This window comes from Chaetura pelagica, unplaced genomic scaffold (genome assembly GCF_000747805.2).
Source record: "Chaetura pelagica isolate M959 unplaced genomic scaffold, ChaPel_1.0 scaffold11, whole genome shotgun sequence".
Taxonomy (NCBI): Eukaryota; Metazoa; Chordata; class Aves; order Apodiformes; family Apodidae; genus Chaetura; species Chaetura pelagica.
Genome location: NW_009952694.1, coordinates 3,237,465 through 3,265,358, shown reverse-complemented (window position 1 = coordinate 3,265,358; position 27,894 = coordinate 3,237,465). Strand labels below are relative to the sequence as shown.

The 27,894-nt window shown below is 37.3% G+C and overlaps 1 protein-coding gene across 1 annotated transcript in view; it reads left to right on the top strand.

Moving 5' to 3' along the window:
• The window catches only part of SLC25A21 (solute carrier family 25 (mitochondrial oxoadipate carrier), member 21), a 111,189-nt gene extending 83,883 nt beyond the window's left edge, over positions 1-27,306 (top strand). The window contains exons 4-9 of the mRNA XM_009993865.1: positions 2,605-2,664; positions 6,127-6,234; positions 10,775-10,939; positions 21,165-21,346; positions 22,171-22,223; positions 27,219-27,306. Of these exons, the coding sequence (XP_009992167.1) occupies positions 2,605-2,664; positions 6,127-6,234; positions 10,775-10,939; positions 21,165-21,346; positions 22,171-22,223; positions 27,219-27,289 (639 nt within the window). The 3' untranslated portion in view covers positions 27,290-27,306. The remainder of the gene's footprint in view (positions 1-2,604; positions 2,665-6,126; positions 6,235-10,774; positions 10,940-21,164; positions 21,347-22,170; positions 22,224-27,218) is intronic.
• Positions 27,307-27,894: the final 588 nt, after the last annotated feature.

Genomic DNA, 27,894 nt, shown 5'->3' with positions numbered 1-27,894 from the left:
TGTAATGAACTTTTTTGAAAACTTCTAGTTATAGTGTCTTTTATGTTTGATAAAAGCATATAGAGAACGGACAAAGGAGATTTCTTACTAAGAAGAAATGTACTTGGACTACTAGAATATTGTCTCTATCTGGTGTAGATATTTGCAACTAAAAATAAAACTACTAAAATGAAGTTATTTAGCCGTAGTTATTCAACTAAGTGTTGAAGATACTGTTTCGCTTTTAGTCAACTATATTCGTATGTCTGTCTTGCTGTTTCTTGTTTTCTCTCTCTCTTATTTCCCTTCTAAAAAGAAATCTGGTATTTCTGGAAGACGAAAAATCAAAGTTTATAACTTTATGTTAGATTGAACTCGGAGGAAAGAAGTGATTATGCCAATACAATGGTTAACAGATGAACTTTTGGGGCATTGTTCATGTGTTCCCAGACATCTTGTTTCAAGCATATATTTTTACCTTAGAGTTATTGAGCCATCTGGTAAGTACTTTGGCTATTTTCTGTGTAACTTGAATTAAAGTGTATCTTTGCCAGATGGACAATATTCGTTATTTTATACACAAAAACATGTTTTAAATACATTTATTCTGAGACTTTTTTTTGTGTGTGTGTAAAGATATTAACTTTACACAACTATACAGAAAAAGACAAATTATGCTGTGTCTTTAAAAACGTTTTGGGTAGACATACATCATATAAATCCATATGATATAGCTAGTACTTTTTTGGCAAAATTGTATGTATACTGGCCGCTCTAGTACACTCGGCAACATTTACATTGGATTTTATTGCTGCTGATTTGTTTTATTATTTTTTTTAAATATAAAACATAGCTATGGTTAAGTAGTTGTGTTATTTATTACTCTAGGAAGCTATTGATTTTTAAGGTAGCATTTTTAAGACCAAAAAATTGCTAGGTAATGTATTTCTGCCCCTATTACAATGATTTTTCAGATCTAGAACACTTTGGAAAACATTAAGGAATACCAGAAATTCCATTAAGGGTTAGGAGGGTAACAATGAGTAGAAAGATGCTGGAGAGAGAATAAAGCAAACTTTAACACAGTAAGAAACTGATTTAGTTTTGTAAAGCAACTTATCCAACCCAGAACTGACACTTTTCTCAGAGACTTCATTATATCTATAAAATATCTTCAGTTTTCCAAAAAGATGGATAACTTTTTGTCTCAATAACACTTCTATTTTGTTTGATTGTTGGCAAGACCCAAACAGTAATTTTAAGCATGTTTGCAGGATGTTTACAGGATTAGTGTTCAATCTGTACAGAATTTAGAGGGCAAATAAAATCTGGGCCCCAATTCTCAGAACTTTACTGCAAAACGAAATAATAATACCTGCTGAGAATTTTTTAAAGTATCTATCCACTGACTAGAGCATAAATCCTTCAGTTTTCAGAATTTAACATCCTGATTTTGCATTATGTATGAAATTTCCTTCCTGCTTCAAATGTGGCAGCATTATCAACACATTAACAACCAGTTCTCTGTTGGGTTTGGTGGGATTCTAGTGACTTTTCATTTGAAGCAGGTCTTCATTGAATAATGTTATTGACTTTGCCATGCAACAGGGTTCTGAACAAGTTAAAATGACAATGTAGTGCTTATTATTCATGTTTCTGTACACACAATTTAGGGAAAAGCTGGTTTGTTCTGATACATCTGTGGTAGCTAAGCCCTAAAGGACTGAGCTTGTCTTTTTTGGAGGTGAAAGGCATCTGCATATGTCAATGGGAAGCTTCTTACTGACTTCAACACTGTCAGGGTCGTTCTCAACAAAGCTGTTAATTTATTCCACTTTGATGTCTATAAGATTGCACAAAAATTATTTTGGAAATTAATAGATTTGGATGGTAAGAAGCTCTGGGTTACAAAGTCAACCAGTTATAGGTGGTTGCCTTTCTCGGTCTTGGTGCAGGTAAAACTGAGCTTCTCATTCCTTCCTTGAAGTTCAAACAGAAACAAGTACAGCTTTCAAAACCCACCCTTTAAGGAACCTCAGATGCTCAGAACTACTAAGCACTGCTGCCTGAAAGCAGACAATTGGAGAAATTATTTATTTGTAAAGAGCAAAAACTAGAAGAAATGTGTCTGTGTACAACAATAGATTATAAAAATCTACAGATTTTCCATCTTCAAAATCTGCAATTACATCTCTCTGATGAAAAGTATACTAATATCTGAGAAATATGTAAGTGATTGCACTATATTGTATTAAAGATGTGAAGGTGATTTCTTGGGAGAAATTATAGTCTCTGCTACTGCATTTATACCAGTATATGTAAATGAGGAAATGTGTAGAAATTAAAACCATGAACCATGTCATAGCAAACTCTTACGTAAAATATTAGTTTATTTGCACTTATACTGCAGTTATGCATGAGAAGCTAATAAAATCAGTTCTGAAGTCTAATTTTTGCACATCTAACACTGCTACAGATCATGTGAAAGAAAATTTGCTCCTGTTTATTTTGCAGATCTCCACACAATTATTCAGAATACAAGCTCCACTTTAGTTTGGTTTTGCTCATTTGCATAAGTAACTCGTAATTTTTTCAATGCCATTTCAGTCTAACTTTTATTTACAGTTTTTCACCTTTGAACAATACAAGAAGCTACTAGGATATGCATCATTACCGCCAGGACTGGTATGTATGGATACAGACCTTGATGCTCTCAGTTAAGATGTGTGTACTGAACAGTCCCACCCATTCCCTCCCTTAGAAGGAGCTCAAAATGAAAGGCACCAATTCAAGTAACAGTTTTTCAGAACAAACTTGTACCTTGAAAAAACTGATAACAGAATTTATCAAAAATATAGTTAATGTTAATTTTTATTTCAAATGTCTTCAAAATAATTCTCTACAATATCAAGAGAGAAATAAAATTAAATACAACAAGGGCAAGGGCTGAGTCTTGAATCTGCAGAAGAACAACCCCTTGTACCAGTACAGGTTGGGGGCTGACCTGTTGGAGAGCAGCATAGGGGAAAGAGACCTGGGGGTCCTGGTGGACAGGAGGATGACCATGAGCCAGCAATGTGCCCTTGTGGCCAAGAAGGCCAATGGCATCCTGGGGTGCATTAGAAAGGGTGTGGTTAGTCAGTCAAGAGAGGTTCTCCTCCCCCTCTATTCTGCATTGGTGAGGCCGCATCTGGAATATTGTGTCCAGTTCTGGGCCCCTCAGTTCAAGAAGAACAAGGAACTGCTTGAAAGAGTCCAGCGCAGAGTCACAGAGATGATGAAGGGAGTGGAACATCTCTCTTATGAGGAAAGGCTGAGGGAGCTGGGTCTCATTTGCTCAGAGAAGAGGACACTGAGGGGCGTCCTCATCAATGTTTGCGAATGTGTAGAAGGTGAGTGTAAGGAGGATGGAACCAGGATCTTCTCAGTGATGTCCATTGATAGGACAAGGGGCAATGGATACAAGCTGAGCATAAGAGGTTCCACGTAAACATGAGGAAAACCTTTTTCACTGTGAGGGTGGCAGAGCACTGGAACAGGCTGCCCAGGGAGGTTGTGGAGTCTCCTTCACTGGAGACTTTCAAAACCCGCCTGGACACGTTCCTGTGTGATGTGCTCTAGGTGATCCTGCTCTGGCAGGGGGGTTAGAATAGATGATCTTTCAGGTCCCTTCCAACCTCTAACATTTTGTGATTCTGTGATTCTGTAATTCTGCTATCATGCCATTTGGAATAAAAAAATAAAAAACCAAACCAAAACAAAATACTTCTTATAGAAGTTCTTGTTTATAAGAATTTTTTTATAAGAATTGCTTTCTGTGGTGTAAGAGTGTGAATAATAATAAACATATGTTTTCACAATCATGAGATCACAACTCAAGAAACAATTGATGTCTTCCTGGTTACCTATAAAGGTTTTCATAATTAATGTTTCCCGGTGCTGACCATGATAATAGTTTCAGAAAAATCTTTTTAAAAGATGCACATAACTTCTATGTAAGGACAGTTTTTCTGAAAATCATGTTTAATTTAAAGGTAATTTTTAACTAGTGAGTTGTTTCATTCTTGAACATTTTAAAGAAGTTTTAATTCAATATTTCTACTCTGTTGCTTCCTTTCAGTCTACTTACTTGGCATTTGTTAAACATTTTTTTCCTCTGAAAACACTCCTACATTTTTCTTATACTCAGTATATTGATGTATCAGAACACTAAACAAGACTAAAAATGTTAATTATCTGGAGGGTGGTAAATACACTCTAACAAAAATAAAATTCTGAACACCTGTATTATAGCTTTTTTGGTCAAATGAGATTTGAATTGAAATTTGTTATATAGTTTTAGCTGTCAAGAGAGAAGTTTGTGATAACTGAAGGAAATATGTAAACTCTTGTCTTATAGGAAGAAATATAAGTCTCCACACCATGTGAACTAAAATGACATTGAAAAAAAAGGAGACATTTCTTTTATCATTAATTCAGGTCTCTTCCAAACAGTATTACTGCCATTTACATTTGCCTTCCAGTGTGACAACTGAATGATCATGGAAGCATATTAACCAGTTTAAAGCAAGTTTCCTCTTCCTCTTAGTTATTCCCCTGACTACGTAGTTGTTTAGAGTATCTCCTCTTTTATCTTGTTGGGTTTTTATTAGTAGGCTCTTCTCTTCCTTAAATGCAAATAAGTAATATTTGTTCTCTAGCAAGAGGAAAGAACAGAGTTTAAGATTACATCATCATTTTTTGTTGTTTTGTTGTTTGTTTTTTTGAGGAAAATGTGCTGCAAACTTATGCAATAGCTGACCAAAAGCTGCTTGGGTTCATGTAGTAGATGGAGCAACCATTAGACACCTCTGACAATTCTGCTACCATAGAGGCATTTTTTCCCCTAAAATAACCATGGTAGCAAGGGAAAAAAAGAAGACTGAGAGGGTCTAAGCTATGCAGAATGCCTCTCAGTCCCTCAAGAAACCACGTATCAAGACAATATTTATTGTTAAAAGCGAAATGCGTACGAATGTTACTAATGTGTGCATTAGCAACATCTTCCTACAGGCTTCAGTCTCATGGTTGATAGTGAAGGGGATAGGTTATGTTCCCATCTCATAGTGGAAAAATAGATTTGTTGGTAACACAGTGTTTTCCAAAGGTGGTAAGGCTGGAGCTTGCCACTGCCCTCCTAACTTACCATTCTTCTCTTTCTTTAGCTTTCAAGAGTCCCAACTCAAATTCCTCTGTGCTGAAAAAGTTCCTTTTCTCACCATTGTTTTTTTCCTTACCATTGGTTTCCTTGAATTTCAGCAAATGTGCTCAATATACTGTGTTTTGAATGCTGGGTCTCTTTTCAGCCAGTAGAAAGTTTAGAGATGCTAAATGGAGGCAATAAGGCAATAAATGAGTAACATTATCCAAAAAAATGACCCCTCTGAATTTTCTCAATTTATCTAAATATTTCAATATTATTATTCTTTTGCAAACCAATTCACATGTTTTAAAATGCTGTGTGATGATGGAAAGCAAAGCAGTGAATATCACCATTTTATGGCTGTGAGGTACCATCAACTTCTAAGTAAATTGAATTAATTCATTCTTGCAGAGGATGACATTTTTGTGTGTACTACTCATTCCCTTATAAGCCTTTTTAGGATTGATATTTTCTTAGGAGAACTTTTCTTCTACATGTGCAATTTGCTTAAGTACTACACTATTTGGATTTCTTACATTTCTTGTAATCTTTTAAGTTAATATATGAGTGTTATGTGCTTAATGTTCCATGCAGAGTTGTTGTTTTTTTCCAGGCATAACTGCCTTTCTATTTGTGCTTTTATTCAGACTCCACACAAAGATAACATGAGGGCATTGTTTTTCCATGTTTTAATAATAAATTGGTATTACAATTTTTCTTCCAGCTGAAAAGATAATTAATTGACAGTGCTATGACATTTTATTTATTTTTTTGGGGACGTGGTTCATGGCTATTGTCATATTGCCTTCATGAACTGTCAGCATCTGATCAAGAACTAAAGTTTAGTAATAGAGCACTGCTGCGTTACTGTAACCTTGCAGTTTGCATTGTACAATTTAGTTTCGTAATCTGATGTATGGGAAATTTAACTCCTTAATTTTTAACTTCAATTTTAACTTTCCTAGGCATTTGCTGTTGCTGGCTTGGGATCTGGGTTGACAGAGGCAATTGTGGTCAACCCTTTTGAAGTAGTAAAGGTTACCTTGCAGGCAAACCGGGATGTCTTCACAGAGGTATGAGAATTGCTCCATTCTTCTTTTTCTGGTTAATTAGGCACTTCAAGGTGCATACCTAGAGCAGAATGTCTACAATATATTGAGTTGATGCAGATTATTTTCCCACAAGTTTAACAGAAATGGAAAAAGAGAGAAGAGACTTGGTAGACAATGCCTTCAGACATGAAGAGGTATAGACAATATCGTCAGTGGTGTCAGCATCTCCGTTGCAAAAATTCTGTGCCTGAAGTGCACCTCCATACCTCTAGAGCAGCCAGCTGCCCAACACTGTGAGGAATTGTAATCCAAAAGTAGGAACCTGAGCCCCTTGTACATGATGCATTTGCTCCAGCATGTCCACCCTTCAAATGAACTCCAAAGGTTAGCTTAAAACACCACGGCTCCATGCCCTAGCCAGGGTCCATCTGGTGTATTTTTTGCTAAAATGGAGCTGGTATATTTCAGAGTACTGGGTGAAATTATTTTTATTATACCTTTTCACATTTATAAGCACAGACTGGGAAATAGTCACATAATAAAGCACACAAATAATTTAAATTTATTTCACTTCATAGTTTTATTATTCCAATATTGTTTCATTCAAATAAGTCAATGAGCAAAACTGACTTTGTCCATGGTTCCGGCTACTGCTGAGAGGGGAAAAAGATTAAACTGGAGAATAGTGAATTATTCAGTTCAATGTTTAGACATCTTTTAACTATGAGCAGCAAAGCCACTTTAACAGAGAGCTAAAACAGTACAGAAGTAAAAAGGTTAGGGTATGGGAAGGAGAGAGATTGAAAGTGGGATAAAGCAGTGCATCAGAGGATTTCTTTCTCAGAAAGGCGATATGAAAAAATTATGGTCTACTACTGGTCCAGCAGTAGTAAACTAAGCAGATATTCTAGATCTTTCTGCCTCCCAGTTGTGAAGATACAATTAACTTACCTGAATAAAACCTCTGGTTTTGAGTGTAAATATAGCAGTATTATATTTTGAGCAAACTAGTTCCTGTGAAGTTGCAAGAGACCCATATATCCTTTCACTTCACACATTTTATTTTTTTTTTATCTATTGTAAAATTTATAACAGAGTTTGGAGTGTTTTAGTAAATTTTATGCAACTACTTACTTTAATTACAGCATCCCTTAAATCACAGGCATACCATTTTTTAATATATCTTTAAAAGGTGTTAGAATTTCACATCTTGCAGTAAATCAGGAAAACTCCAGTAACTTCATTACTGTGATCTCAAGTTATAATAACTCATTAATAATTTGTTAGAATTCCACAGTAAGATTCCAAACTAAAGTATGTAAAATCGAGCCTATTGTATGTTATGTCATACAGCATAAAGCTGTACACTCATTTCAATCCCATGCACTGTTTTTCCAAAAGGTTTAAGTAAAGTATGTGCCTATCCCATTGTGTAGCTTTCATACTATCTGATGAAACCTAATGCAGTTCACATATTTCTTTGACTATTGTATTGAAATAATAAATATATCTTGTTTGAAAGGAACAAGGAAGAGCATGAACACGTACACCCACACCCAGACTCTTGCACACCCCCAAAGCAAATATTCACACACTACGGTGACAACTGAATTATTCTCTGGTACCAGATCATCTTTCTAGGTCTGACAGGTTTAAAGAGGAAAGCCACTATAAATCACTTATAGACACTTGTAATGTGGATTGCCACAGGTAAAAATAACGGTGACTGTTTTTAAAGTAAACTGCTAGAAAGCCTAACACATTTTTTTGGGTGGATTTTGTTTGGTTGGTTGGGTTTTTTTGTACCTCTAGCCATGGATAACTCACTGGCTATGGAAGCTGGTGTGGTAAAAAAATCTCACCTTCCTTAAGAGTTGTGATTAATTAAACAAACACAAGTTTCTGCTTTATGATGAGAAGAATCTGACTCTGGATTCTACTGACTAGTTCTCTATTTAGTATAAGTCAACAGCTGTGTAAAGTGAATTGAATTGAATAAATTCCTCCATCTGAATTAGTCACCCTGAGGTCCTTCCATCATCAGTGGCAAAGCAGACCTATGGCTTGATCAGGTGTTATTTTATATGCTAACTGTGGGTGAAGTGAAGTGCTGTCTAGCAAAGCCCTCTTTATTGCTAAAGGACTGAAAAAGGGAGCCTTTTTGAGTACCTCAGATGTATATGTAGATACAGCAGATATCTATATTTGGACTGATGAATCCCATCACAGGTGTTCAGCAAGTGATAGGCTTCTTATCCAAGTCATGAGTAAATGTGTATGTAAGATGAGACCAAGGGATACTACGGAAAGTTGCTGCATTCAGCTTAAATTGCTTTGTTCAGCATACCAGTTATTTTTTTAAGATCTAATCCTCATGCTTTGTGTATGAGAAATGATGTTATTGCTAGTATCTGGACCATAGTCCATATTGGATTTCTACATTCTAGGACAGATTCTGATTTGAATCCCTGGTAATAGAAAAGCAAACTATAGTAAAATGTATGCAGAGCATTAACAGGATAATATTATTTGCCAAATATAAAAAACCAGAATGAAATTTAGTATTAAAGACTAAACTTGTCAGTCACCTAAATAAACAGTCATACACTGTGTCAGATAAAAGAGGCATCATTTGCTGATGCTGTTGATCTACCACAGTGATATTTTGAAATGGAAAGCTATTAAACAAATAAGTGGATTGAAATTAGCAGTGCTCACAGTGTTCTAGTCAAAATTTCTCTATATTTTCATGTTTGAGACTCCTAGTGGAAGTTGTGTTTTGCCTTTCTAATTAAATATTTGGTTACCTAGAGCTGGCTTAATGCTTTGGAGAAAGCCATACTTGAGGCAACAACATTTTGAAAGAAACTCTTTTATAATACTGCTAGGAGTAAATCTGAAATATTCCAAAGGGGAGCACTTGATTTTAAGTATAACAGTATATTGGAAAATAGATCAAATGTGTATGTAGTCAGAGAGATCCTGTCTGGGGAACTGATCATTAGTGATGATCATAAGTGGATCACTGATCATTAGTGATCCATCATAAGTGGATTCTGAGGAAGTTTCTTCCTTTCTGCTTTTTGTTAAATGGAAGTTGGCTGACTAAAATTATTTCCAGACCTCTTGGGAATTATTTTCTAAACAGAGTATCTAAAGTCAATTTCTTAAATCTGTTCATTGGGATTTAAATGAGTGTTTTGATTTTCAAAATCTAGGTACACTTTTTAAGACACATAATTATTTTGGAGTGCAAAACAGGATTTTCAGTTGGAAGCTTAAGAAAAAAATAATTACTTAATAGAAAAAGCCTCACCTTTTTTCAAGATTTTCAACACTAGAAGAAGAAGGTTTCACATGTGATTTGGTTTAAAACATATTGTGTACCTAATAACTCCCTCAAAAGCCAGTGTCTTACAGCAGTGGTTTGCTCTCTTAGCAGCATGAAGAGCCACAGAGCATCTACTAGAGTTCCCAGATCATATATATATGCCTTTTGTCACCCTTCAAACCTATTCCTAACATTGAATCTGGAAACTGCAAAATTATCTTCCAGACAAATCTTTACAGCTTCTCTTACTACTCTCATTTGTGGCTCCCAGGGACTTCCTTCCCTAGACATAATGGCGCAAAAATTTCCTGTTGCAATTTTGTCCCTTTTATCCCTGGAGCATGAGGAAAGGCTGAAAGACCTGGGGCTGTTTAGTCTTGAGAAGACCAAGAGGGGATCTTATTATATAAATATCTGAAGGGTGGGTGTCAAGAAGGAAGGGCCAATCTCTTTTCAGTCATGCCCTGTGATAGGACAAGGGGCAAGGGATGCAAACAAGAGCACAGGAAGTTCCATCTCAACATGAGGAAAAGCTTCTTTACTGTAAGAGTTACAGAGCACTGGAACAGGCTTCCCAGAGAGGTTGTGGAGTCTCCTTCTTGGAGATTTTCAAGACCCATCTGATGAGTTTCTGTGTGACCTGCCCTAGGTTCAGTGGTAATCCTGCTCTGGCAGCACGACTGGACTTGACAATCTCCAGAGGTCCCTCCTAGCCCCTAACATTCTGTGATTCTGTGATCACTCCCTCACTGTGCATGTTCCTATGCTGTTGGTTTTACTAGAGAAGCTGGTTTTAGCTTTTTATTGTCCAGAATAATTGTTATATAATCTAGTTGTGTAAGAGTTTCATCTGTCGTAATCTTAAGAAAACATCAATGATAAAAAAATTACTGCTGAATTCATACGCTGAAAGCCACATGTTGTGCTGTGGAATCTTTTATGAATTATTTTTTCATGACCTTTTCCTTTGCTTTAGGGATCCTTAGTCTTTTACAGTACTCAGGTCATACTTGAATTTTTTTTTCTGCAAGCAGAAAAACAAATTCTGGTTTTTTTTTTAATGGAAGTTGTGATTTTTACATAAAGGGAAAATAACAAATATGATGAGACTCAAGATAAAATTACAAGAATTGGCAACACTGTGTTTGTCAACAGGATTGAAATGGTGCTATGGTTATTGTTTTCTTTTTGTAAAGATGATCTCTTCCTTCTTTTGCTTAACTTGTGTAGCAACCATCTAGCTTTGTTCAAGCTCGGCAGATTATTAAATCCGAGGGTCTGGGCTTCCAAGGACTCAACAAAGGTCTTACTGCAACATTGGGTCGTCACGGAGTTTTTAACATGGTTTACTTTGGATTCTACTTCAATGTGAAAACCATTCTTCCAGTCAATAAAGTAAGTTCTTCATGCAGTGCAACAGACAAATGGATGAGAAGTCTGGCAATTTAATTAACACTGTATTTTTCTGTGCAAGCTGTAGCATTTAGCAATAAATAGTGATTAACCTAACTCTCTGGTTTTGCAGAAATTTATAGCATTTTAGTGGAAGAAATCCAAGAATTTGTACTTCTCACTTTTTAAGCAAAGCTGGGTATAAATAAAATAGTAATGTTTGAATTCTCATTTTTATACATTTTGCTTTATACCATGGTAGCAATGTAAAAAGGCAGGAATCAAGAAACAAGCATATTATGTTTATGCTAATTATGTATGCACACTTTTTGTGGTAAACTGGCTTAGAAGAGAACAATGGGCTCATAGAACTTCTTTCAGTATTCATAAAGCAAGGGGTGAAGCTTGAGATGATGGCAGAGCTGCAGTAGGTAGGGTGTTCTGGCCATGCACCAGGCCTGTCTACTCAAAGAGAGTTCAACCTAGTGTTGAAGGATTACAGAGCAGATTTAGCCATATGGGAGAGAGCCAGCCCAAAACAAGTCCTGCACAGGGGCTTATGTAGTTTGTATGTCTAAAAAAAAAACCAAAAAAAACCAAAAAAAAAAAAAACCAATCTTTATAGCTGTAATTTCTCTTGAAGCTACTTTATTTTATGGTCTTATATTCCTTCACATAACAAAGGAAACATTTCCCTTTACAACAAAGGTAAATTGTACTAATGAGAACATGGTAGTATTGGCAACCTCCTAAATGACTGTGTGAGCAACAGCTAATGGTTTATTAATGACTCCAGTGTGTTACTTACTGAACTGTATTTTCACTAATGTGATTTTTAGATGATGACAGTTAAACAGTCACAGGTGTAATATGTAGTGATATTCGTATAAGAAGCTGCAACTTACATCAAAATGGATCAGTTTCTATTCCCAGATGAAGTAACACTTTTTTTTTTCTGCACTTCGGAGAAGCTTGTTATTTTTGTTGGCAACTTTGTGTAAATGGAGAAAAGCTCCATTTCTTATTTGCAGATCGTTACAGTAAATTGAATTGTCCACGAGTAGGTAACCCATAAGTTTCTACAAGTTTCTTTTAGTGTATTTAAGCATACTTTACCATGTACTTTAATCACACATTCTAAAAACTCAAGGCACAAGCATATCTTGATACTGAGATAGGAGTAATCATATTTATGTGGATCAAAAGATGAAAAAATTATAATTGCTATGCAGAACACTCAGAATCATATGCAGGTAAGGACAGAGGCGTGTGTGCAGCTTCTGTGGAAATCCTGACGTGCTCTTGTATAGCCATTGAAGAATAGTAACAGTATTTGGCACAACCATGCTTTCCCAGCCTTTCAGATTAATATTTTTTTTTAATGGGAAAACATATTCAATTATTAGAAAGATTCAGAGATTTATGATCTGAGAGAAATTAGAACTTTGTACAAATTTGGTGCATTACAGAGAATTGTTTAACATCTACAACATAGATGTAAATACATTCGAAAATTAAAAAGAAATTACTTCAATGGTGTCAGCCCAGTGGCCCAGCTGTTCTGTACATGCTATTAAAAGCAAAAGACAATTTATCAGTGCAGGATTAGATTGCATTACCTGCAAGCAAGCAGAGACATTTGCCTTGTGCTTGACTAGTGCACAGTAGCTTGCACAGTGGCTCTCTCAGTGACTACACCTGTGCTAGTAAATTGAGCAGCGTCACTGAAATTCAGTAATTTGTGCTGTTAGATGTTCCCTGGCACAGCTTTGGCCCAGGGCAGCCAACACTGTTCCTGGGTACAACTGAGGAGCTAGCAGAGAAATGGAATAATTCCTAATAGTCACATTTCATGCAGCCATTCAGTTTTGAACAGTAATAGCATTTAATAATGCAAATAAAGTTAATAGGATGCTCCAGGCCAGCAGGCATCAATGTCATAGATAGGTGTGTGCATATCGATATAGCCAATAATTCTGATCAAACTGGCACTGAAATCAATGCAAATCTTGCCCTGAATTTAACAGGGTACAGATCAGATCTCATCTGGCTTGTTCTTACCTACACTTATGTCTCAGGTGATGACATGCATTGAACTTCACTTCAGTGACTGGAAAACAGAAGATTCAAAAACTATGATATTTAACTCAAGCCTTTTCCGTCAGTGGTCAGGTACTAGAGGCTGAATTATCACACCTGTACAAGGAATTTGATAGAAGCTGTTCTGCAGTTAGTCTGAACTATGTGAGACAGTTGTAACTTTTCAAGATTTCTCACATTCTTGATTTCATTACAAAATCTAATTTGTTCACTTTGTAAATTTTGCCAGAAAATAAAATATTGAGATCAGCCCTGGGATACTGACAAACATTTAAAATTGCAAAATAAGAATAGTGTACTTTTGAAATAATTTTGGCTCTTGACTCCATATCTGCCCTTCACCATCTGTAATGTAAGTGGAAATATGCATGGAAATGTCGGAGTGAGCCTTTTAGCTGTCAGCAGTGCTAAACTGTGCATTAAATTTGCATCCCGATTAAGGATGTTTGCAGCTTATTTTGCCAAAAACAATAAACCTTTTACGTCGAGTGGTCAAATGATATAAATGACATGTGTGGGTTGTAAATGTTCGTAATGAATAATTTTTCATATGTTCAGCCTTTTCTGCTAAACAGACCATTTACAGCCAACCTCATGCTCTGTTTACTCAAAATGGAGTAAGCCAGACTTGATTCAATTGCCACTAATTTATCAACCATGGAGCATTAATAGCTGTGCATCTGCACGAGCAATCAAATTAGTCTGCAAATTCATATCGTCTCAGTTTTATGGCACCTGCTTTCATAGCAGATTTCATAGGCTTCCAGCAGCTCTCGCTTTTCAATGGCTTGTCATAGTTAGGTCTGATGGTAAATGTTAGTTTCATTAAAACCTTTGCTCACTACCACCTCCACGTGGCTGTCATATTTCTAAACTATATGGAATTTCCTAACTGTTAAAAAACCCCTTTGAAACGTGGCCAACTGCAAAACTCGTTTGAAGTCAGGTACCACCTGCCCCAGCTACTGCAGATGTGTCAGTTGTTGCAAGGGCTGCTGCATCAGACAGTGGGAGGTGAGGGGTGTGTTGTTTGTCAGAGAAAGGGCCTTAAATATCTATAGGCAAAGAAGAAGAGATGGGAAACCAAAATGGGCTGTTCAGCTGGTGAAAGAAGGAAAATAAGAGGCAATAATTTTATTTTTAGTCATTTTCAGATCTATGCCAACAAAAAAAAAAAAAGTGATATGGGTGAAAAGGACATGTACACAGTCAAAAAAATAGGAAACCAAGATGATTTAGGAGAAGGCTGAATCAGAGTGGAAAACAGAATAACCTCAGAGCAACCATCCGAGCTCAAGTTTCAGGATGACTTGTGAATTGGGGGAAAAAAAATGGCAGTGCTGTATCCAATACAATGTTACAAGCCAACCATTAACCAGTAGTTTCCCATCTGAGGTGTCCTGTGGCTGTGGAAAATAGAGCCTGTGCTGTTTAAAGACTTCAGCCTAGGCCATCATCATCGAAAGATGTTGTATCAAAAGACTCTTTTGTTAAATCAACTGGTCCTCTACCGCAGCATTCCTGTAGGCAAGGCCGATAGAGATTTTCAGGAGAGGAATCTTTGGTCAAAATAAAAATGTGAAGAAGGAAAAACAAGTTTCTTCTGTTTTCCTACAGAAATTACAATAATGCTGAAACTGATAACCAGGTTCAACCATAGCTGACAGGGAAACAGACTAAAATAGCTAAATTCTTACAAAACATACAAAAAATAATTTGAAATGAGGAGAGATCCTACAAGTGCACCTTATGGGTGCCCCAGTGACAGAAATCTTCACTGGCAAATATCTCTTTTTAAGCACTGAATTCCATGGGAAAAAGCTCAGCCTTAGTCTGAGCTTGCACATTTCCAGACATCAGTATCAAGCAGTCACACGAACCTGTAAGACTTCAAATGTCTTTAGTTCTGGTGTTCATGGGACTATTCTTTTTTTCTTGTGTTTCATAAATTACTGTGTAACTGAGACTGAAGATGGATAGAGCAGACAAAGGTACTGGCTGGAAGGGTAAGCAGTAAGTGCCCTTATATGCATAGTTGCTGTCTAAAGGATGCCATGAAAAGGTGACCTACTTGTAACCCCAACACTTTACGAACAGCCTGATTATCTGTGCAGACCAACTCTGTGTGGGAGAGATGAGCCTCCAGAATCCTGTATGTTTTCTGTTCAGTGACTACATTTTTTTGTTGTCTCCTGTTTTTTTATTTTCATCAAAAGTTCTTTGGCACTGATGTTTCATTTAGGATGAATTCCTAGCCTTTACCTATGGGACCAAAAGATTGTAGCAAAACAGTAAATAATAGATAATAATGCTATTCATTAATCTGGAGTAAGAGTATCAATTTTATGAGGAAATTGTATTTCAAGAAAAACAAACCACTGAGAGGATTGCAAACTGTTTGAAAATATATACCTTGTACAGCAGACAGCCATGTGACTCAGGAGACTAGCCAGGACATTTATCCTACTGACTGTCATTCATCTTATTCTGTCAGACATCTGACAGGTGGATTTTAAAAACTTAAATAAATGTCTGCTGCAATGAGATTTCACTCAAGGGGAAATCTGAGATAATACCAGTGTGAAAAAGCACATTTAATTCAAACAAAGTGCATCTGTGACTGTGCATTTCGGAACACCTTTCCTGTTTATCAGTATGTTTATTGTAATTTCAGCATTTCCTATTCATCTTGACAAAGATCAGACCATCATTGTAATAATCAGACAGCAAGCTATAATTTACAATAAGGAGTTTACTATGTAAATGCATGAGATGGACAGAAATTCAGGGTCAAGAAAACTATGAAGCTGTTCCTTCAGCTGTGGTCAGATCTTGATTAAGTCACTAACAAAAACTGTTAATATACTTTAAAAGACTCAAATCAGTGATGATACTCACTTTTGTCTTTTCATTTTCACCCTTTCTGGAGCCTTGTAGTGAATCTACATCATTTTCTCCTCCTTACTGCCTATTTCTGCCAGGAGTTTTCAGTCCTCCAAACCAACTGATCATGTCTGTACCAGCCTCTCCCTCTCTAAGAGTTTGACCACCTTTCTTCCGAACTGTCCTCTAGCACTCAACAGGAAATCGCAGGCACTGTCTTTCCTTTGGATTCTGGCTCAGTGTGTGTGTTTAAAGCAACTCATTTGAATTTTCAATTTGTTCCTTTCTTCTTTCCTGAGGTATCTTCTACCTTGCCTCTCTCTAAACGTATCTTTTCTCCAGTCTTGGAAGCTCCCCTTCCTCAAACCCACATGTTCCTTTCTTCCACCCTCTGTTGCCAAAGGAAGCTCCTTTTAGTGGTTAAACCCAATTATCAGGATGACTAAAGCAGTTTCTTACAGCTTGTTTTGCTGCCAAAAACTTGATTATAGTCAATGTAGCTTAGGTCAGGTCTTTGTGGCACCTCTTAGCTTGCCATAAGAGTTCCTGTACATGGCTCTTTACCTTAGCCAAAACAGCTAAGAAGCAGCTCTACTCCTTATTCCTGACCTATGTCCCTTTTCAGTCCTGTAATTCCTAGGTACACAAGAAAGAACCAGAGTTGACTAAACCAAAGCCTTGCCTTTTAAAGTCTCCATTGTCACACACAGGGAGGTGGAACATGTGGCATACAGTGAAAAGCCTCCCCTCTGCATTCCTGACTTCTCTGCCAATACCTTATGTGACCCTAAGCAGAGATATTTAAATTTACTGGTCATTTCATATCACTTTTGGCACTTTTGTGCCAGGTGTAACTCATCTATAAGACTAGTACTATAGCTAACATTTTCAAAGGAGTTTAAGAAACTTAATGCAAATACTCCACTCTTAAGTACTAGTACTAATTTCAATCTAACTTCAGTACACTGCTTTGCAATTGCCAACTTCAAATATAATTCTATTATTATAATTTATTCTTCATGCAGATAGTCAGGAAATGACATTCTTTTTATCCAGTAAGCATCAGTCTTTCACAGTGAACTTATCTATAAGGTGCTCAGAATTACTAAAACATATATATCATAGAATCATAGAAACATAGAATGCATTGGGTTGGAAAAGACCTACAAAGGTCATCTAGTCCAGCCTCACTACAATAAGTGGGGACATCTCCAAATAGACCAGATTTCTTAGAGCCAAGTCAAAAGTATTCTTTGTCATAAGATGTGTACCTTTAGCTACTGGGGGGAAAAAAAAAAAGCTAAGATATTTCAAGATCTCAAGACAAACACCCAAATACTGAAGAAAACAGACTTCTAAAAAAGCTTCAGTTACAAAAATTAATATTAATTTATCTACTTATATTATTTATTGATTTAAAAATAGGGTTATAGTGTATGTTTCTTTGCAACATACTCTGCCGAATTTCTTAGGCTGTACAAGGCCTGAAGTATTCGTGAGTGTCTCTGTTATATTTCCACACACTGTTATTCATGTTGTTGGACTGCCTACATTATCTGTTTCTACTTACCTCAAGCAGCCTACCTTAGGGACTTGGAGCTGTTGCTTTGAAGGTATCCCCTTCTCTCCACTGCATATGCAAGTGTGGTGTCCTATCTTTGATCCTTGAATTGTACCTCAGATGAGTACAATGAGTACAAAATAAGTAAATCAGCACAAAAATATCTATTATGATGAGTCTTTATTGATTCTAACATGATTTTTCAGTTATTCTGAAAAAATTAAAATAACTGAGTTCCAGGCATACGTGCCTTTACCAAAGGGTTGTTTCATTGCTGGATTGATATCTATGCTACTTATTGAATTAAGTGACTTTCCTTCAGTGTGGATTAAGATAGTCTGGAAGTTTTGACTAAGATAAAAGATTTAATCAGAGGTTTTGCCAAAGTGCCCAGCAAGTAAACAAGTGAACAAAACAGCAAGGAAAGGAAAATCTGGGGCTTTGGAGACTGAAGCTGATAAATTAAAACTGTCTCCAGTGGGTGAAACTCTTGTACATGGGTGTGTATGTGCAAGGCAGGAGTAGAATTTTCTGGTTTTAGAAATTATGGAACATAATGGAAGAAATTAAGAAGCATACAGTTCAGGAGGAACTTACAGAATCTCCACTAAAAAATGTTATGATAGGAGTAATGAAGTATAAAAAGCAGAAAGATAACATCTCAAAATTTTTTCTCCCAAAGAAAACAGGGAAATCCAGCAGAACATGCATAGATAGGTCATTTATTGGTGATGCCTACTTCTCTCTTTATTTTTAATGGCTGCTGATGCCCACAGGGCGGGGACTCGGGTGTACAGGCAATGTGACTGTAAGGAGCATGACAAAAGGTGAGATGATCACAGATTACATTGTCCAACAATAGCAAAGTTACTCCATTGTGATTTAGCAAACTGATATTTCACTTCCTTGTGGTATACTCTACTGTTGTGTGGCACCATCTAAAATCAAGTTTCTGTTCTATATGTTCTGCTCATACTACTTTAAAATCACCTTTGCTTAAAAACATAATTCCTATATGTTTTTCACCCAGTTACGCTACTTAGGAAAGCAAGAAAGGATTGCCAGAATTTTGTTCTAATGTGCAGCATATGAAATACACAATATTTAGTCAGTGAACTGCATGATGCAGAAGTGATAACTGCCTCTGCTAGCCAGTTGCAGCATTAGCAGTAGACACATACCTTACCCTTACGTCTTCCTTCACAGGATCCTAGACTGTTTGGAATATTTTGACATTGTCCAAGGGGTGGAAAAGGGACAGATTTCAGTGTAAAAAGAAAGACTTTGCTTCCTGATAGCACCAACTTGCATCTACCTGATAGACAGTCAATGTGTCTTTGTCCATGTAAGTGTTGTAGATGGGCATGAATTATGTCTGGAAATCTCATTCCTCAGTAAAATGCCACTAAGCTGTGCTTTCAGAAAAAATAATTTTTAATTATTTTTAACAGCTACATTTATTTTCAGTCTGTTATATGAATGAGATGACTCAGATATTAGAGTGATGAATGCTACAGAAAAAACCTTACCCATGAGATATCTAATAAAAAATCAAGTTACATACCAAAGTTAGTATATACCATAGCACATTTGGTTTGAATCGAGTTTTGTGAATGAGCAAGATGCTGCCTTTCACCTTGTTTTATATCACAAATACTGTAGCTGAAATAAAGCAATTTGTTTTAATTTCCCTTTAGGTGTGCTAGTGCAGTGTTACATTTTAAGAGATGCTCCCTTGATCAGACATCCCCGGTATCCTGTGCTCTGGGGCACTCTCCATCATAAAGCAGACAACGCTGGCATTGGGAATTCACCAAAATATGAAACTGTTCAGTCATTCAAATATAAAGGACTTGTCAGGAACAGCAAGACTGGGAATTTAATGTTTAATAAGTAAATATTTCTGATTGACATATTACCCAGTCCAGAGGGCAACCCACTGTGCTTGGTGCTATGGAAGGAAGTGTCCTTGCACCAAATTATGTGACAAAATTACTTCAGACTATTCTGGATTATGAAAAATCAACAGAGCAGTGGTAGCCTCCTTGCTGCAGCCCGGTTTGAGGAGTTTAGTATAATATCTGGAATAGTACTTAGCTCTCAGGTGTGGGTATAATCATACGCCTGGTGCCTGGAGCTGGGTAAGCACCATGCTGGAACAGGGCTGCCATGCTGCTGCCCCTCAACTTCAAAGAGGGTCATTTCTTCATCTCTGGATACCAGAAGTATTTCCATTTAAACCCCTGTCAGCCTGCACAGAATAAACAGAAATTTGCTACTAAGGTTTTTGTAAATAAGTCTTGCAATTTGTTATGTACCACAGGCCATTCTAATTTTAAAAGGTATTAACAGTATGTTTCATGTTATGTGAAATCAAGGTGTTGAGTTTTTCTGCAAGCAATAGAAAGCTCTGTTGATTTTGACATTTCTCTCTAAACACTGTAAGGACTTTGTCCAATACATATTATGGAAGCTTTAATCTATGTTCCTTGTTGCTAATCTGGAAAGCAAAACTTCTTAATTGCTCCTCTTCTCAGTTGCAAATATATAGGTTTAGAAAACAAAGAACCCACTCTTTCATCTTAATATTGTGACAGTATACATATCATATATATATATAAAATATTGATGTTATAACATAGCAACATCGTATTTTATTTTACTTGTGATTTTGCATTTTAAGCCCCTTGCTGAAAAAAATGCAACTGCATGCAGAGAGTCTTCTATAATAAATAAGAAGTGTCCTTGCTGTTGAAGACAAATAGCAAAAAATTATGTGCACAGGACATGCACTGGAGCACACTTCCCTGTGACTTCCACTAAGAAAAATAAGATTAGACTTGCTTCAAGAGATTTTGACACTGAATTCTTTAATGTCATAGAAAATGCCAAGATAGGAGGTCTTTTTAAAAGATCAAATAAAACCCTGCTGGACTGTGAACTGCGCGTGAGCTAGCAGGGTTTTAGATGCACTTCTAACCTGCTTCTAACTCTTACCATGAATATATAGCAGGGTTCAGAAACAATCTGTTGTAAATTCTTCAGCCAATTAGCTGAGTGAGTTACCACCGTTTATAATGCGCAGAACGTGGAGGCTCTTTTGCAGTTGCGCCAAGTTGGATTGTTAATAACAGGAAGCTAGCACTTCTCAGTACAGTGGATCAGCTACATGTGAAAATAAATGTAAAAAACCTGGAGAGGAATGGCAGCAGACTGAGATTAGCCTTTATTTAATTTAGCATTTGGGGGTCCAACACACAAATGAGCGTTTTAGTAGGCTTCATGGTGGAAGTTGCTGTCATTTGTAAAATATTCTGGCCAATTAGCTAATAGTGTGCTTGGATTTCTCCTGTTTTGATACAGTAATACTAAGTACATTGTGAAGCCCAATTATACAAATCATCCCCATATGCCATACCAGTCTTTCTTTATGAACTGTGTTTATAAATCCTGTGTGAGGAAATGTGTACTTCAGCAATTTAGACCATGTGTAAAAACATAGCCAATAGAATTGTCAAGAAAACAAGTTCCAGCGTAGGAAATCCTAATGTGTTCCGCTAAAATAACACGAGTGTGTTGTGTTGTGTGAGTTTTCTGATTAAACACATATTACTCTATAGTGTTTAACCTGCACAGGTCCTTCCGTTTCCCTTTGTATTCTTTTTTTCTCTCTATTTTTTGTAGGATCCAAATTTGGAGTTTTTGAGGAAATTTGGAATTGGGCTAGTCTCAGGAACAATAGCCTCAATTATTAACATTCCTTTTGATGTTGCAAAAAGTAGGATTCAAGGACCACAGCCAGTTCCTGGAGAGATCAAGTACAGAACCTGTTTTAAAACTATGGCAACAGTCTACAAAGAGGAAGGGTAAAACATTCTTATTTTAATAAATGTCCAGGCCTCTGTTTTAGTTCATATGGGTCCATAAAACCATGTTGTTATATTTCAGATTTGATGAGGGCCATTAAGCCACCCTGCACTCACATATCAAAAAAGCACAATGTAGCATTTTGAAAATGTATTTAAGAATTATAATATAGGAGATATCCTCCTACTCCATGTGAACTTTAACAAAAGACTTACCAGTTAATTGCTGGGTTGTCAAAATTGATGTTATGTTCCACAAAATATCCTTCGTATATTCTCATGTAATTTTTTCAATGCTTCATTTTGTAAAAGGAAAACATCAACAGAAAACAGAGTATTTCCCAATTTAAACTAATAAAATTTTACAGACCTCTGTACCTTTAAAATTACTGTTGAAATCATTAAATTGGGGGCAGATCCTCATGACAATAACGTTCTCCAACTTTTAAAAATATTTCTCAAGTGGAGACTGAGTTGTAGCTTTGATATTCAATTATGGCAGTCATTTTGTCCATGTATGCAGCTGTTGTTAACAGACTTTTCTTGAAAGTAAAACCATCTCACTGATTAAAGTCATACTTCTGATTGGCTAGGCTCACAACGTAGCTTTTGTGACTGAACATTGATTAACTTTTTCTCTTCATCTGATCTGCCTCTGTAAAATGTTAAAATCCAGATACAGCCTGCTATTGAACATGTGTAATTTCAAATAATTGCTTCTAAGTGCTCTGCCAGCATTTTAACAAACACATGCTAAAATTCCATTCTTCTCTTCGAGTAAGAATATTGTTTGAAATGTTTTGTTTGTTTTTCTTCTGCTACAGATTTCTGGCTCTGTACAAAGGCTTGGTTCCCAAGATCATGAGGCTTGGTCCAGGTAATTTTCCCTCTGTCAATACTATATTGCTTTTGTTCTTGGTTTCTCTTCCTGTTTTCCAGTTTCTTGACAAAATGTAGCAGGCTTCAGTCAAATAAATGAAACAGTGTACCAGAAACCATCAAAATTTCTTTAATGTTTGAATGATTGCTTTTGGTAGTAGCATCATCTAATAGTATCATAGTTGGATTTGGCTAAGTGTATGTCTAAAAAAAATCATTTACATGTACACAGGAGATGCTTGCATATCCAAGTAACTGCTGGTTTGTACAATTACTCCATTTGTGAGCAAGCCAAATGCATCCATGCAAGTGCCAGAACTGTAAAACCTTTGGAAGTGTTTCTTTAAGCTTGTCCTGTTCCCTCTAATGTGATTCTTTGTTTTCACTATGAATATTCTGTACCAATGTAAAATGACCTGAAAATGCAGGTTAGAGTCTCTCCAGTATAAATTCTCTCAACTAGTCAAGGCATAGCCCAAGCATATCAAATTCCAGTTACTTTGTTCTCCTGTGCTCTGCAGGGTCTGTGAGGAACTGACCCAAAAAAACTGATAGTATGAGCCGGGAAGAGACTTGCATGACCCTAGAGGGCTAAAAGGATAAGGATATCTTAAAACTGGGTTTGTTGATTGACCCCTTCTCACTAGCTTCTATTCCAGGTGCGGGAGCACAGTGCTTGAGAGCTAGGTCTTCTTTGGCTTTTAGACTGCTTTTCCCTGGCTGATTTTGATTAATCATGAAAGCAGAGTACTGAGCCCTTAGACTTTGCCAGCCTGCAGAGACAGTCCGTGTCAAAAAGAGCAGAAGCCTTACTTTGAACAGCATCCCATTCCCATGAAATTCTATTTCCAATTGTGCAAGGTGGTTTAATAGGCAAGAACACACACGGTTAAAAGCAAGTAGGTAGAGTCTGTTTTGCAGTATAAAGAAGGCATTAGGTTTGTCTGTAAATGTTTGCCTTTCAAATCTGTCTGGGTAAGTGCTAGACCATGCCTGGTTATTGTGCAGGTTAAAGGAAGAAGGTGGGGACAGGAAATGGGGCAGCTAGGCATAGCTCTGGAGCTAAAAGCTGTTTCCCTCATACTCCAAAGGCAGTAGATACATACAGGACAAAGAGAAGGCAGGGTTTTTCTTCCCCAGTAATCATTAGCACAGCAGATTTTGGAATAAAATTGTCTGTCTTACAAATGACTGTGCATCCTGACTCAGATCGAGCAAGTCAGTTAGGCTTCTACCTTGTTATAAACACTTTTGTAGCCCATTGACTAATATACAGATTTGGCTTTCCAATGAAACAATAATGCAATCTTTATTGTGACTGGAAAGGTAACTCCTTTAAACATGTGAATGCTTTCAGGAAAAGAGATACCCAAACAGATCACGCAGTATGAGAACTGGAATTGGCCTTAATTTGAGCTAACAACACATATGAGACATTGTATCTATAATTTGTTTGTCGATCCAAGTGTTTTGCAAACTTCTGCTCTGTCCAGCTGTCTGTGAGCTGCTATCCACAGAGGATTTAAAGTCTGATGATGATTCGGTAGGATAAATATCATGAGAAAATTCATTTGGTAGCTCTGAGTGGCTGGCTGGCTGAGCCTATCCCATCTTCCTAGAAATGTCAGCTCAGTACAGCAGAAGACATGTTTGTTGGAGATGCCACTTTAACCAGCTACCTGAGCCAACAGGCAAAGGCAAAGAAAAGAAAAGATTTATGCCCCAGCACTGGCACCCACAAGTAGCACTTTGTACCACACTTTTATTCCTGCAGCCTGGAATTTGATTCTCATTCCTTATCTTCACCGGCTAGAAGCTTCTCTATATACTATATATGCTCTATAGGTACACACCCAGACCTTAGGACTTCTTCAACCAAGAAAAAAAGGAGGGTAATTGCAGTAGGTGACCCCCTTCTGAGGGAAAAGAGGGCCCCATTTGTTAACCTGACCCATCCTACAGTGAAGTCTTCTACCTCCCAGGGGCTCGGGTTTGAGATGTTAAAAGGAAGATCTCTGGTCAGATGCAGCCCTCTGATGATCACCCCCTGTTGGTTATCCAGGTTGGCAATTACAAGGTTGCAGATAGAAGTCCAAGAGCAATTAAAAAGGACTTCAAGGCATTGGGGCAACTGGTTGAAGGCTTGGATGTGCAGGTGGTGTTTACATCAATCCCTCAAGTGGTAGGGAAAAATACTGAAAGAGGGAGAAAAACACACCTGATTGATGCATGGCTCAGAGGCTGGTGTCACCATTGGAATTTTGGGTTCTTTGATCATGGGGAAGTTTATAGGGCACCAGGTCTGCTGGCAAAATTCTATTTCCAATTGTGCAAGGTGGTTTAATAGGCAAGAACACACACGGTTAAAAGCAAGTAGGTAGAGTCTGTTTTGCAGTATAAAGAAGGCATTAGGTTTGTCTGTAAATGTTTGCCTTTCAAATCTGTCTGGGTAAGTGCTAGACCATGCCTGGTTATTGTGCAGGTTAAAGGAAGAAGGTGGGGACAGGAAATGGGGCAGCTAGGCATAGCTCTGGAGCTAAAAGCTGTTTCCCTCATACTCCAAAGGCAGTAGATACATACAGGACAAAGAGAAGGCAGGGTTTTTCTTCCCCAGTAATCATTAGCACAGCAGATTTTGGAATAAAATTGTCTGTCTTACAAATGACTGTGCATCCTGACTCAGATCGAGCAAGTCAGTTAGGCTTCTACCTTGTTATAAACACTTTTGTAGCCCATTGACTAATATACAGATTTGGCTTTCCAATGAAACAATAATGCAATCTTTATTGTGACTGGAAAGGTAACTCCTTTAAACATGTGAATGCTTTCAGGAAAAGAGATACCCAAACAGATCACGCAGTATGAGAACTGGAATTGGCCTTAATTTGAGCTAACAACACATATGAGACATTGTATCTATAATTTGTTTGTCGATCCAAGTGTTTTGCAAACTTCTGCTCTGTCCAGCTGTCTGTGAGCTGCTATCCACAGAGGATTTAAAGTCTGATGATGATTCGGTAGGATAAATATCATGAGAAAATTCATTTGGTAGCTCTGAGTGGCTGGCTGGCTGAGCCTATCCCATCTTCCTAGAAATGTCAGCTCAGTACAGCAGAAGACATGTTTGTTGGAGATGCCACTTTAACCAGCTACCTGAGCCAACAGGCAAAGGCAAAGAAAAGAAAAGATTTATGCCCCAGCACTGGCACCCACAAGTAGCACTTTGTACCACACTTTTATTCCTGCAGCCTGGAATTTGATTCTCATTCCTTATCTTCACCGGCTAGAAGCTTCTCTATATACTATATATGCTCTATAGGTACACACCCAGACCTTAGGACTTCTTCAACCAAGAAAAAAAGGAGGGTAATTGCAGTAGGTGACCCCCTTCTGAGGGAAAAGAGGGCCCCATTTGTTAACCTGACCCATCCTACAGTGAAGTCTTCTACCTCCCAGGGGCTCGGGTTTGAGATGTTAAAAGGAAGATCTCTGGTCAGATGCAGCCCTCTGATGATCACCCCCTGTTGGTTATCCAGGTTGGCAATTACAAGGTTGCAGATAGAAGTCCAAGAGCAATTAAAAAGGACTTCAAGGCATTGGGGCAACTGGTTGAAGGCTTGGATGTGCAGGTGGTGTTTACATCAATCCCTCAAGTGGTAGGGAAAAATACTGAAAGAGGGAGAAAAACACACCTGATTGATGCATGGCTCAGAGGCTGGTGTCACCATTGGAATTTTGGGTTCTTTGATCATGGGGAAGTTTATAGGGCACCAGGTCTGCTGGCAACAGATGGAGTACATCTGTCTCAAAGGGGGAAAAGGATCCTTGCCCATGATTTGGTGGAGCTCATTGAGAGGGCTTTAAACTAGGCTCAAAGGGGGGAGGGGATAAAACCAGGCTCGCTAGAGATGAACCTAAGGACAGTCTTCAGTCTGCCATCTCAATTGAGGTGGAAGATAGTGATACATGTGGCAACAAAAGCACAGGGATCACTAATAGGTTAGTAACCATAAAAGTGTCTGGGAATGATCAGATAGCAATTAGGACTTCTCTCCCCAAAATGGCAGCAGGATTGTTAGCTCAGCTGAAGTGCCATCTACACCAATGCACACAGCATGAGCAATAAACAGGAGCAGCTGGAGCCCATTGTGCAGCAAGAAAACTATGGTATAGTTGCTGTCACGGAAACCCGGGATATGGATTAGTGCTGGACTTGGTAGAGTAGTGGTTAGACTAGATGATCTTAAAGGTCTTTTCCAACCTAAGTGATTCTATGACACCTTCTGAATTGTTCCCTTCTTTAGCTCACTCAGTAATTACAGCCTGGTTATAGAAGGGCTTTAGTCTGGTGTCCCAAACAGTAAAGATACTTTATGGTGTTCAGGCTAGGGTTTTATAGTGTACCAGTTCTAGCAGACAATGCCACTTCATCAGATCAGAACTTTGCCTGCGGATTCATAGCCAGGAACAGACACAGGAAGGTTATACTCATTTCAATACTGTGATCTTTTACAATAGACATGGTGAATAACCAGCTGAAAACCTTTCTTGAATCTTACCCGGGAGCCTTTTAATCACTCTGATGATGAATTTTTGTCATTCTACCACTCAAGTTGCTCTTTCATGGCCAAATCTAAGTCTAAACAAGCAAAAAAATATGCACATATTCAGATTAAAAGCTTCACTTCTAAAAGAAAAAATACTAAAGAAAAATATTAATATTGAAAAAATGTTAGGGAAAATCACACTGAGGGGGGTTTTAATTTAATATACAAGCTTTCCACATCAACTTTATGGTCTTGTATTAACTACAATTAAGTAAAATTTGTATTTAAGAGTTTGTGAATTTTTAAGGAATTGGTGAATTAGTAGAATTATATGTTTTGTAAATAAGGCTTTTCATATCCTAGTTTAGATTGCACACTGAAAATTCTCTACAAAACCTTGGAAAAAGTGAATTTTGCATGTAGTAAAATAATATCTTTTCTTCCAGGTGGTGCAGTGATGCTTTTGGTTTACGAATACGTTTATGCATGGCTTCAGGACACAGTTGATCGCAAATAGTGCCTCTGAAATAATAATGTAAAAGTGAATCTCACCCTTTATGGTGTTGAATGCCCTCAGATTACACTGATGTTAGTACAGTTCAATACAAATTAGGTCTTCCCGTCCTGATCCAGGAAAACATTTCTTCACATGCTTTTATGTAAGTGCATAAATACTCTGTAAGTGCAATAAATAAAAAGTGCACAGTTGATATTTGTATTGGTTTACTGGATCAAGAGAAAATATAAAGGAGACATAGGAACAAGTCAGTTTTTCAAGGACAAACTGGAAATTCTGGACACTGAATTATGCTAGATAGCCAATACACTTTAAAAAAAAATCAGATTAAATGCTAAGATAATGAAGTACAGAGATTTTTTAAGAAAAAAAAAAAGTATAATCCTGTGGGGCCAGATCCTAAGCTAGTGTCAGCTGACAGATCCATTGACTCCAGGTTAAGAACATGATCCCTGCTCTGCAAAGTCTTAAGTCAATCTTGGGTCCAGTTTCAATTCAGTCCAGTACAATTTCACAATTGACAGAATAAGTTGTTGGTGTTTTAAGTTAGGATCGAAAAAGGACAGTAAAACAAGCTGCAACCTTAAAAACACACGTACTGTTAA